The 12193-nt window shown below is 40.7% G+C and overlaps 2 protein-coding genes and 1 long non-coding RNA gene across 3 annotated transcripts; 1 reads left to right on the forward strand and 2 right to left on the reverse strand.

The window, feature by feature from the left end:
- The first annotated feature begins 1441 nt into the window (after positions 1-1441).
- On the forward strand, positions 1442-4271 carry LOC145436525 (signal peptide peptidase-like 2B). Its single transcript, XM_080313892.1, has one exon. It carries the CDS (start codon positions 1744-1746, stop codon positions 3355-3357), a length of 1614 nt encoding a protein of 537 aa, XP_080170018.1. The 5' UTR covers positions 1442-1743; the 3' UTR covers positions 3358-4271.
- A 588-nt stretch (positions 4272-4859) lies between these two features.
- On the reverse strand, positions 4860-12192 carry LOC145436749 (nicolin-1-like). Its single transcript, XM_080314010.1, has 4 exons — positions 11886-12192; positions 8446-8535; positions 7042-7208; positions 4860-6281 (listed from the first exon to the last, which is right to left on the reverse strand). Exons 1-4 carry the CDS (start codon positions 12063-12065, stop codon positions 6050-6052), a joined length of 669 nt encoding a protein of 222 aa, XP_080170136.1. The 5' UTR covers positions 12066-12192; the 3' UTR covers positions 4860-6049.
- LOC145436893 (uncharacterized) lies at positions 10648-11399 on the reverse strand. The gene is made up of 3 exons (XR_013914475.1): positions 11176-11399; positions 11054-11110; positions 10648-10986 (listed from the first exon to the last, which is right to left on the reverse strand). It is a non-coding gene; the product is annotated as an uncharacterized LOC145436893 (long non-coding RNA).
- Position 12193: the final 1 nt, after the last annotated feature.

Raw genomic sequence — 12193 nt, forward strand, 5'->3', positions numbered from 1 at the left:
CGCTACTAACCGATGAGCGAGATTGTTCTGCTCTGGTGGAAATTGCCATATATACCGGTATTGAAGTTAAAAGTTTAAAAAATTGCCAAATTCCCTGGCAGCTATGTGGGGTTTGCGTTGGCAATGAACCATTGGCACCTGAGCTCCGAAAATACGGTGCTATCATCACGCCCGCCGCCACAAAGAATAGGATCAATAAACTGTCCGGTGTCCGCTGGTCTGGTCTTTTCGACTTTGGATAACTAACATACGGAGTGTAATTTCTCCATCCTCTAGTCTGTTCATTACATTTACATTATTCATACAGACCCCTACAATCTATATTATTATATCGCATTGTACATCATTTTTTAAACAGGGACGAAAGCGATTACCAGAGAACCCGGCCCTTGGAGAACCCGGCCCTACCAACTCGGCCCTCGGAGAACCCGGCCCTTGGAGAACCCGGCCCTCGAGAAATTTTGTATATCAAGCACGCGTGGTCTACTTGTTGTGGTATTCACGGTGTTTTTCGACTACTCTGGACCTCGGAGAATGCGGCCCTCGAACAATTTTGAATTAAAAATGCATTAAATGTGTACCCGGCCCTCGGGAAATTTTGTATTCACCGGCAATCCTAATATCCTAACCCTAATATCCCACCTCCGGCAACCCTAATATCCCACCCCGGCAACCCTAATATCCCACTTTCGGCAACCCTAATATCCCACCCCGGCAACCCTAATATCCCACCTCCACCAACCCTAATATCCCACCTCCGGCAACCCAAATATCCCACCTCCACCAACCCTAGTATCCCACCTCCGGCAACCCTAATACCCCACCTCCGGCAACCCTAATATCCCACCCCCGGCAACCCTAATATCCTAACCCTAACCCTAATATCCTACCCCAACCCTAATATCCCCCCTCCCCCAACCCTAATATCCCACCTCAGGCAACCCTAATATCCCACCTCCACTAACCCTAATATCCCACCTCTGGCAACCCTAATATCCCACCTCCGGCAACCCTAATATCCCACCTCCCCCAACCCTAATATCCTCCTCCCCCAACCCTAATATCCCACCTCCGGCAACCCTAATATCCCACCTCCACCAACCCTAATATCCCACCTCCGGCAACCCTAATATCCCACCTCAACCAGCCCTAATATCCCACCTCTGGCAACCCTAATATCCCACGCCGTGACTGCGTGACCTACGCATGCCCTGAGCTCCTTACAAGACCGACAAATCAGTTGATAATAACATTATTACTTTATTAATTCATATTAATACTTGTGAATACACCGAGGGCCGGGTTCTCCAAGGGCCGGGTTCTCCGAGGGCCGAGTTGGTGGGGCCGGGTTCTCCAAGGGCCGGGTTCTCCGGCAACCGTTGAGTTGCGATGGTCAATTGACCAATGTAGCATATATAATGTAGAGCAAATACATCCCCGATCTGATGTTGCTATATATTTTACATCCACCTTGTACGATTGTAGATATGTAGTAACTTCTTATGTAGGGTGCGTGTAGACAACTGAATCAACTATAATCGTTTGTGTTTATATAGGCTATCTGCGAATCTGATGACTCCAAACTGGTCAGCGCCTCACTCGTCTTCGAGGGTATAAAACTATAAACGCGTATGGTTGATTGTTTCCTGCTTCACTAAGATGGTACTGGTAATACACACCACACCATAACAATCTTCTTCGTTCTTCAGTGTATAAAGCATAAAATATTACCAGGTTACAATTATGAAAATGCATTTGCGCACTGCGCAAGGAATATTACTCCTCTATGCCTGCATGTTTTCATTAACACAGGCTGATTTCGGATATATCACAATGATAAACGACATCGATAATGCATCCTTACAAGTCTGTTCCCAATTCAACCCCAGTTTCGCCCCCTATCCAGAGACTTTGAATCCGGACTCTAAAGGAATACGGGTCGTCGACATTTACCCAGACCCCGGCTGCGATCCCCCAGAAAACCCAGACATATACAAAGGAAAGATTGTGTTCATGAAAAGAGAGAACTGTACGTTTGCACGAAGAGCTAAAATAGTTCAAGATGCGGAAGGTAAAGGCATTGTCGTAGTTAGCGAAAAGGGATCCGTTAGCCCAGGTGCTGACACCACGGAATACCATGAAATCAACATCACCGTGTCAGTTATCGGGAATCATTCTTACAACAGCCTATCCGCGGAAATGCATAAGTATGGTGAAGACAAAGTGTCGCTAATGCTACATGCCCCGGAAGTTCAATCTTGGAATGTAGACATGTTTGTAATGTGGGCCATCGCGGTCCTAGCCTGCGGTACAGGCGCGTGGGCTCAAGGTAGCGCTTACGCGGAGCAATTATCTCGTATGATGGCGTCTCGATCTACCGGAAGCTCTCCAAACACTAAAGAGAACAAAAAGAAAGTGCCTCAAATCACGTTGGTGCACGCTGTCATCTTTTTTGCCATGAGCTCCGTATCTATACTGTTGATGTATTACTTCTACAAGTATATGGTGTACGTGATCATCTCCATCTTTTGCTTGGCGTCTTGTATCGCGATGTTTGATTTGTTGGACGGAAAATTCAACAAGTCTCCTTGCTTTGCGCGTTATCGCCTCCCGAAATTACCGTGTATGAAGTCTAGGATACCGTTTTTGAGCGTTGTATTATTCTCGATTTGTGCCGCCATATCTATCTTTTGGGTAATTAACCGCAAAGCTTCCTACGCATGGATTTTACAGGATATTCTAGGATTCGCGTTTTGCGTGCATATGATCAAACAATTACGATTGCCGAGTTTCAAGATCAGCGCAGCCATTCTGATTCTGTTCTTCATATATGACATATTCTATGTGTTTATCACCCCGTTTCTCACTAAAAACCATGAAAGCATCATGGTTAACATAGCTACTGGTTCAGGCGGGTCGTCTTCTGAGGAATTACCGATGTTATTCAAACTTCCAAGGTTAGGACATTATGCTTTTCGGGAATGTGTCACTATCACCTCTTATTCCATGTTAGGGTTCGGAGATGTGATCCTTCCTGGGTTACACGTTGGATATTGTGCAAATTGGGATTGTCGCATCAGCATTAATACTGTCCGTAGACACACATACTACATAGCTGCCATTATAGGTTATGGTTTAGGACTGATCCTGACTTACGTAGGCATGTTTTTAATGTCTACCGGGCAACCTGCGTTGCTGTATTTGACACCTTGCTGCTTGTTAAGTACCTTAATCGTGGCTCTAAAACGAAAGGAATTACCTGCTATCTGGAAAGGTAAGGTAAAGCGGCGTGTTGAAGTCACTACCCCTGAAGAAGAATCAGAGTCGTTAATGTCGAATGGGGACCATGATCTTTAAGACTGGCTGTGTGGCAGTGTCGTGCAGTATTTTTTGCAAACGTTGCTATTTTGATTAACCAGCGGACTTGTAAAACGTGTACCTACGACTGTGATTGCTCTTGTGTCGAATTCACTATCTCTCAGGGGTCTAACATGCGAGGAAAATACTTCCTCTTGTATTTTTTGTATAATCAATTCACTGCTAGTTATATCATCATTATGTCCTGACGATGAAATCATACACCAACATTCACTAGTAAGGCAAGCGCGCACCTTGTACTATGGTGATTTGTGATGTCGTTACCAGAGAAGAAAAACTTTCGTTCATAACTTGAGTGAAGGAACCAGCCAATTCCATTCCTCAAAGTCAACCAAAACTTGCTAGTGGAAATGTTGTAGTCTAAGTCTGTGTGAACAGCAGCTGCACATTAGTCGTAAACACCCTAATCTGAAAGATTTCTCACTACTTCGCAGCAAATTGTCGAGATTTGGTGTCCTCAACCTTGAGTGTGTGATACTTCTTTGCGTTATCAATATCAATATTTGTGTGGTGCAATTTTCTTGATATGTGCAAGAGTCCGCTATTGTCCAATATGCTCACAACTGTAATCGCTTATACTGATTATTACCTGACTAATTTTGCGATTGTTCATTTATAGCAAATATCAAGACTATATGCCAGATCTGCTCTTGAACTGTATTTTTTGTGAAACTATGTCTTCTGTTTTAAAGTGGTAGTGAATATTGCATACTGCTGGTAAAAGTACGATATCTTCCCTTGTGTCTGGAGATTTAGATGTTGCAACATTTCCACTGTCGTTTGTGCAGGATAGTTGTCCCGAATAAGTTGCGAATGTGACATTATCCGTGTGACTGTGTGCTTTGTCTTATTTCTTGTGTTTTTATTCACAAATACGTACTTTCTTGTCTTGATATGTTTGACGAGCTTTTAAAGAATGAGATCGCTACGTAGACAGTATTGTGAGGATATTGTCAGTTTTGAGTCATAGGTTTTTGCAAAGGTGTTATGTGATTTTCCTTGATGCTTATCAAGAAGAAGTCAGTGATGCTACTGGAAGCTACCAGTAGAGATTACTGAGATAGGCCATGTCTAACTCAAAAGGGCCTGTGTTACTTGCCATGCATGCAATTTATCCCTCGAATATAACATAGGCAAGGAATTACTGTTACTGTGATTTTGTCCTGGAAAATGCATTTATTTTGTCTTACTACTTGTAATTTTCCCACAGAAATATTATAGTAGTGGTCTTCAGCCATAAATAGCAGTGACCCGCACTGCAACCAAGCAATTGGAATGATTTCTCTTTCTCCAAATTTAACGACAGATTTGCTTTTAATATATATTCAGAGCATTGTCAAATGGTGGGCAGCTAGGAATTAATGCCAAACAAACTGTGTGGTCTCTTACCTCATGTTCCATGTATCGGCTGCTGATCGTAACCCAAGCCCTAATCAAACCATTAACCTATAAGAGACAATAACCAACTGATATCGCGGTCATATTGCAAAATATAGACTTCATTTATTAAGACATTCTACAGAATAACAGTACAAAAGCAAAACAGCTACCTGTATTAAATATGAAGCGAGTATGCAATCACAGTTGCCAACACTCCAGAAAACAGGACACTGCTATATGACTAAATGGATGTCAAGTGACAATAGCATTATTGGAATTACTACAGCACAGCACAAACACTGGCAAATTTTAGCACCAAATTCAGTAAAAGAGCATACCGTTTGAGAAATCCAAACTTAGAGATTAGAGGTAAGGATAGCAATGTGTTCTTATTCGTGCTAGCTCAGAGTGAATGTATAAGTTGTTCAAGTGCTAGAAACCAAATTACTTACAGTGCGCTTACAATTTGACAAAGCCTGTAGTAAGCGATGTGCAAAAATGCCTGCGAAAAATTATGGATTTCGGAATGGCATATCTGAGATGGTTGTTTCAAAATATACCTTCCCTTTCTGCCATGCAGGAATCCTACCAGCCCCAGAAATTCTAATCCTGGCTGATCACAACGTATCAGGATCGAAAATTTCAGTTTGCAGAATTTGATAGAAATGTTATCAACTGGTCGACGCGACTGATGGGGCATACCTTGTGCAGTGGGCATGTTACATAAAAATATAATATCGTACTTTTTCGCACTTAAAAAAAGAAGTTAAACATAGAAACAAACAAATGTTTACAGCTCTCATCATTAACTATTCTTCCATCAGCATAAATATATCACCCCAAATATGAACGTTTCAAGACTTGCTTCTCCATGTTTAAGTCAATGTTTTTGCAACATACCAAATGAAGTATATTAGTATAATAGTACAATGAGCTCCAGTGCTCTCTTTGCCCCAATTATTTGAAATTTCATGCAGATGACGTCATATTTTGTGATACGATTGTTGATATACAATGTTCTTTCCACTTCTCTACTAGTTGCTGATGATTACCCCTGACGAGTGTCAGCCAAAAATATTCGAATTCATCTCAATATCAATATAGCCTACTATCCGAGTGTATATTGAATTTCCGCACCTTCAAGAAGCTACGTTAAGTATATTCGGACATAGATCTGACAGCTCACAAAATAGGCCTGGGCGTGGTGAGAACAGGGGTTGTTCGGGGTGATGTCCCAAGGCGTCTGATCCACTGGTTATTATCAACACTGCTATGGTCATTGGTCAGGTACTCAATTCTGAGCATATGACAGCAAATTGATTTCATAACACCCGTCGATATCAAATCGGCCGACTGTCACAGAGGTCGCCCCTGCGGAAGATTTGTCCGTCAGACGCCAAAGTTCATGCAGCGACGATGATAACTGGCCCGGGTCGGGCAGGCCTGCGCGTCTAATTTCCTCTTTCAGCTTACGTTCGTCTTCGTCCACCCCAAGACGCAGGGAGTCTGACTGCAACAGCCACCTGGAAAGCATATATCAGTCGAATGTTCTGCCGATCAGGTTTGCCAGAACCAGAGGTAGTCAGCTGGCCCCGACGTGTTTTTCCGAAAAATTTTGCTTCACTTTTCAAAACTGAATAACACGGTCTTAATGGGATGCGAAACCCACTAGTAATATATCGTTGGATTCAGAATGTCAACACCTGTCCAACTACGCCACGAAGCTAGACAAGAACAGGTCAACTGAACGTGTATATAATCAAGAAGACAAGATAACCTTGTAGTAAAAATGTACAAGGTTTGGTTACTTACCGAGTCCACAACGTATACCTAGTGCGAATAAGTAGCCTATGTGCTATTCACTGCGACAGCGATGTTTTCTTTCAAACAAACTATGAGTGACTGCTTTTACTCAATTATTTCCAGGCAAGTTTCCTGTTGATCCGCCAAATATATGTCTCAATTACAACATACAAGACGTTGGACGGTCGTCCATTAATTGGAAAATGAAACATCAAATTTTCAATTGATTAAAAAGTATGGAACGTATATTTCTGCATGGCCGTGAAAACTATAAGGTGAGATTGACTTGCGACTTGGAGCCTTCTGACTTGGTTACAACCCTGAGAGCCACTGAGCTAGATTTTTGAATTATGGGGTTATCGGTGAAGGTGTTAGTTATCGGTTTTATTAATATCAGCTCAAAAATTCGATATCAGTCGAGCTCTAATCGAGTACGCTAGATGCTAGGCACAGCATCAATCGTTACCACATTATGTTTACCTAGGCATTGTGACAGACAACTCCTCCACCGTTGCGGGAGGGTATAGCTTGACTTCCTTCACGCCAAACGCATGCCAGCAAGGAGACGGTTGCATCATTACCAATCGCAGAAGCGTTACATTGTCCAGCTTGCATTTAAAATCCGCTGCGGTCAGCACAAACTTCGACTGTGTGATAAGAACATGTTGAGTAGAGGCATATCTCGAGATTGTAGAGGTATATATATATATTATACTATAATTCTCTCTGATAAATTCACTCTTAGTGGCAATAACCGCATAATTTAGTTACCTGAAAAATGCTCTCACTAAATGTCTAGAGTCATTGGAATTAATGCTCGACCCGAGTAATTCATTGTGCCCACTGACACTGACCCAAATTGTGATTGATGATTGTGACGTGAGCTACGAAGATACCATGGTGCACTCATAAATTAGCTGCTCTGCGACATGTGGTATCCACATCACGGGGGAATTTTTTTACCTAAATAATTTTGGCATTTTTTTACCGTAAAAACTTGATTTTGACCCAACGTATGCAAATTAGATGTTTTCCCACATAATGTTATAAATGTACTACTTATCATTTCTGGTTCGAAGTGTCAGTCCTTAAAAAGTAGTTAGGCCTGAAAAAACTTTTTTGACTAGAAAACTCACAAATTTCTTCATGAAAAAACTTCATTTTAATGAAATCTGGCCCTATGAATTCCGGTAGTTACATCACTTAAGAAAGAATTGAAATTTGTTGTAGTACAAAGAAAGATACTTTTCTACATTCCTGGGTAGACAGTGTCTGTCCATACTAAGTAGCTAGCCAAGAATGGAGAAAAAACGTTCAACAGCAGCATTTGTTGGCTGACAAACCATGTTGCCTCATTTTGACAATGGTGTCTGCATCAAAAGTTTTTATCATGTGCTTCTTAATATAAGAACCATGCAATGCCCAAGCAGTCTTGCTTCAGTTAGGATATTGCGGTACGTTGAGTGTAACACTATGTCAATCTATTTGTTTCATTTGAATGTTTATGATTCACAATGAGCAGACAATGGGCCATCTACAACAGCAGGCCTATAAAGTAGGCTACAAGCTGTAAAATATCAAATGATAAGTTCCCTCCTGGTAGTGCAAAATCTACGATGCGAACGAAATGCAGGTTGTAAAAAATATTTGACATCGCTTACAATTTTGACATTTTTTGACCTAACCCTATAATTTTGACCTAATTTTGACTTTTTTGAAAGTGTCAAAAAAAAATGCCCGAGCCATCAAATTTTAAAATATTACTTCCATCTTAATTCATAGATATCCGAGCATTTCCCAAGCAGACCTCGTCAGCTGTGGACCCAAATATTAGCGCTGCTTCCCGAAATTTCATAACTACATAATATTTACTTATAACATTACCTGTCCTTTGTTTTCTATGTGTGGGTTTGGCATCAGAATTTTCCTTTTTAAAACCTTCTTCCATGACGTCTTTCCGTTGGCGTCTTTGATCTGAACATATGAAAAGTATTGCAAGCGACGGTCTAGTTTCAAGTTTTCCTGAAAATGCTACAGGGGAGCTGTATTGTGTGGAACGAGACAAGCTTTTTGTACAGCAGGCTTGTTAAAAGATAACTTTGTTTCCCGGGTTCCAGGGATTTGCACATTAAAATTTGGCTCGATTTCAACGTAAGAGATAAAATTTTGAATGCATCATAGGAAAATTGAAAATACATATAACATTTTACTGCCAACCCCTTGAAATTGTTGAGTTGTCTACAAAAACGTTGCAAATTTGACGCAATCCCAACCTGTAGAAGTGAACTTATTTCAGTTTTTCATTAATAATTCCGCATTACGCACTGTGTCCAGACTATTTTTGCAAATCCAAAATTTCAAACTGTAATAACTTGGCTTCTACCGGTTCGAAATGAGGAAAATTGTTATGCATTGATCTTTTCGTCAACTTGGCTATTTCATATGGTTTACAGCAGGGGTCGCCAACTCAAAGCGGGTCGCGGGCCACTTTTTAAATTTCGTAGCGGCCGCGGCCCGCATAAATTCAATATCGATATAAAGTGGGCAACCACCTTTTAAAACTGTACGTAAGTACAACGCTGTTCTGCCTAAGATATGGGCAGTGGGTATAGTGACCACAAAAAAGTAATATTTTATTAAAGGAATAAAAATACAACAGAGGATCACTGTCATCAATTTCATTTTATTGTAAACTCCGAGCTGTGCACGATACCTAGAAACGCTTTTTAGGACTAGCGACATACGTAACTAGCTGAAAGACCATCCCCACTTAAAGCTTAATCTTGTGGGTAAGCCCCAAGCCAGTGGTTCTCGAAACTTTTTAGACATGCCCCCCTATATGATACTGAAAAATTTCGCGGCCCCTTATCGTCATATAACAAAATGAATATATCGTCATATCACAAAATGAATACATCGTCATATCACAAAATGCATACATAATGTTGGCTATCCGAACAGATAGTTTGATGGTATGGAAGGTTATGAATGTTGATGAGAGAATTCTATAATATGAATTCCGTATTATATTCAGAGCACTAGCTATAGCTATGAATTCGAGGAAATCGCGCCGAGCCCATAAAAACTTTCAGTTGAACGCAGCTCCACGGCCCCTTCAGATGCTTTCAAGCCCTCATATGGGGGACTTACCCTCAGTTTTAGAACCACTGCCCAAAGCAGTTTTCTAAGTGTCTCGGTATTGGAAGTGTTATGGCCATTGCACGTCAATTACAGAAATTCAAAATATTTTCTCAAGGTTTCTTCCGAAATCACAAATCATGTCGCGGGCCGCGGTGGCCTCTGATTTAGAGTAAGTATGTCCATGCCCACATCTATTAATTGGAATCGAACTAAATTTGGTGTAGGCCACAGCGTTTTTTATGTAACATCACAATTTGATCAGTGAATCCGCGGAATCCAGAAAAAAAGTTATTCATGAACAACTCTGCTGTATACTAGAGGTGCTCAAAAATGACTTTTCTTCTCAAATTGCACTGGCTACTTGATAAAATTGTGAGGTTACCGAATTGAAGCCTCCACACCAAATTTGGTCCAATTCAGCCAGTAGCCACACTACTACAGCACTGGTTGCCAGTGAACTCGGCACCTGGTGAACTCGGCACCTTCAACTCGGCACTTGGTGAACTCGGCACTTCGTTTGACCGTAGATGCTGTGCGATCTCTATTGTTTCAAGTTTATGACAATACAATGTTCCCCATGACACCAATAAATGTTTCCCATGAACACATCGAAACTTATGAAGGCCAAAATAATCAGTTTTTGCCTTCAAAGAAACGGATATTATAAATTAAATATCGCCCTTCAACTATATTTTGTTAGCAGGATGTTTCCCTAATGTCACCCTTCACCTTGCTCCTTATAAATTAAATATCGCCCTTTACCTATATTTTTTTAACAGGATGTTTCCCTAATGTCACCCTTCGACCTGCTCCTGACCAGCTACCTGTGACAAAATCACACCTTCCTATAAGTAATCAGCTAATACAAAATCAGTATTGTTGTGTTGTATTGAACTTATAAAATCTCTAATAAACCTTACAGCTGAACTTATCAATAACTAATCAACTAATAAATAAAATATGTGAGCCGTTAACTCTTGAAAAGAGGCACCCGAAAAGTCTTCGAGTTCAATAAATATTATTTTACAATGGATATTGTATTGAAAGCTATAAATAAAATACATATATTTTGCACGATTCTTGCATCTCCAAAGAATTGAGGCATGTTTTTTTTTTCATCTTCCTGGTGAAGAACGATCGACTTTAGTCGTCAAACAGCATATCCCATCCTCTTTGCGATACACCCTCCAATATTTTATTAGTTGACTCGTCCGAGCATGACATTTCAGAGTTGACCTGAGCAGCGGACACATCGGATAACGACGACTCAATGAGATCATCTTCCTGCAAACAAAATTTTAAGTTAAAATCTGATCACTCATATCGAATTAATTAGCACTATTCGACTTACCTGGTTGTTAAGATCGGCTACCGGTAGCGGACCCACTTCAATATCAACGGCATCTTCCTGCAAACAAAATTTAGTTAAGATCTGATAGCTCACATCGAATTAATTAGCAATATTCGACTTACCTGGTTGTAAAGATCGACTACCAGTAGCGGCCCCACTTCAATCTCAACGCATATGTCCAATTGTCCATGTCCATTGTCCATCGATTATATCAATCATTCCCTCTATCCGTCAAATTAGCAATACATGTACCGAGTAGACCAACACCGACATACGGCATTGTTGCGTCACAATACAAGCGCCGATTTCACCAGGTGCCGAGTTCACCAGGTGCCGAGTTCACTGGCAACCACAGCACTACTACAGCATCGTTTCTATAGACAACCTAACTTCATGGGGTGAATAGAAAATTTTGAATTTTTTTTATTCATCGTAATATATTAAATAAAAACCTTTTTTCCCCGTATCAATGCGGCTACTGGTTGGAATTGAACGAAATTTCGTGTGCAGGCTTCAATTCGGTAACCTAACAATTTAATCAAGTAGCCAGTAGAATTTGAGAGAAAAAATCATTTTTGAACACCCCTACTGTACACTGTGATCACTGCAAAGGCATTTGCTATTCTCGCGCTTATGGGAACGAAGTGATATTTCGCTATTTCTTTTTATTCTCAAAATTTTTGTGATTCAGTGATTCTAATCCTAATCTACTTAAGAAAAGATGATAATTTAGTTTAAGTTGATAATTAAGTTTACCCGACCCTGATGCACAACACTAAAAGTTAATGACCGCTGATTTGCATTCTAGCAGTGTCGCAAGAAACCTGCTCACCTTGCAAGCCACCGTCAAAGACGCCGTGTAATTGTTCCGAAACGAGACAGAACCGATATTGGCCGTCCCAGTGCTCGGGAAAGAGACGTCCGTAACGATACATCCAGAGTGAAATTGAGAGTTCCCAATCGTGAGGGTCTGGGGCGCTTTTAAAGTGCACACTATCGGTTTTTGATCCATGTTTTAATGAGAGACTATTTTTCCAGGAATATAAAAAAATTCACAATCTGTATGAATTTCAGACACGAAATTTTTTAATTTTCAAATTTATTTTTCAAATTTTTTTCAAAATCCAAAAACTTGTAATT

Source organism: Botryllus schlosseri, chromosome 1 (assembly GCF_051294905.1).
Source record: "Botryllus schlosseri isolate E-star chromosome 1, Bs_hap1, whole genome shotgun sequence".
Classification (NCBI taxonomy): domain Eukaryota; kingdom Metazoa; phylum Chordata; class Ascidiacea; order Stolidobranchia; family Styelidae; genus Botryllus; species Botryllus schlosseri.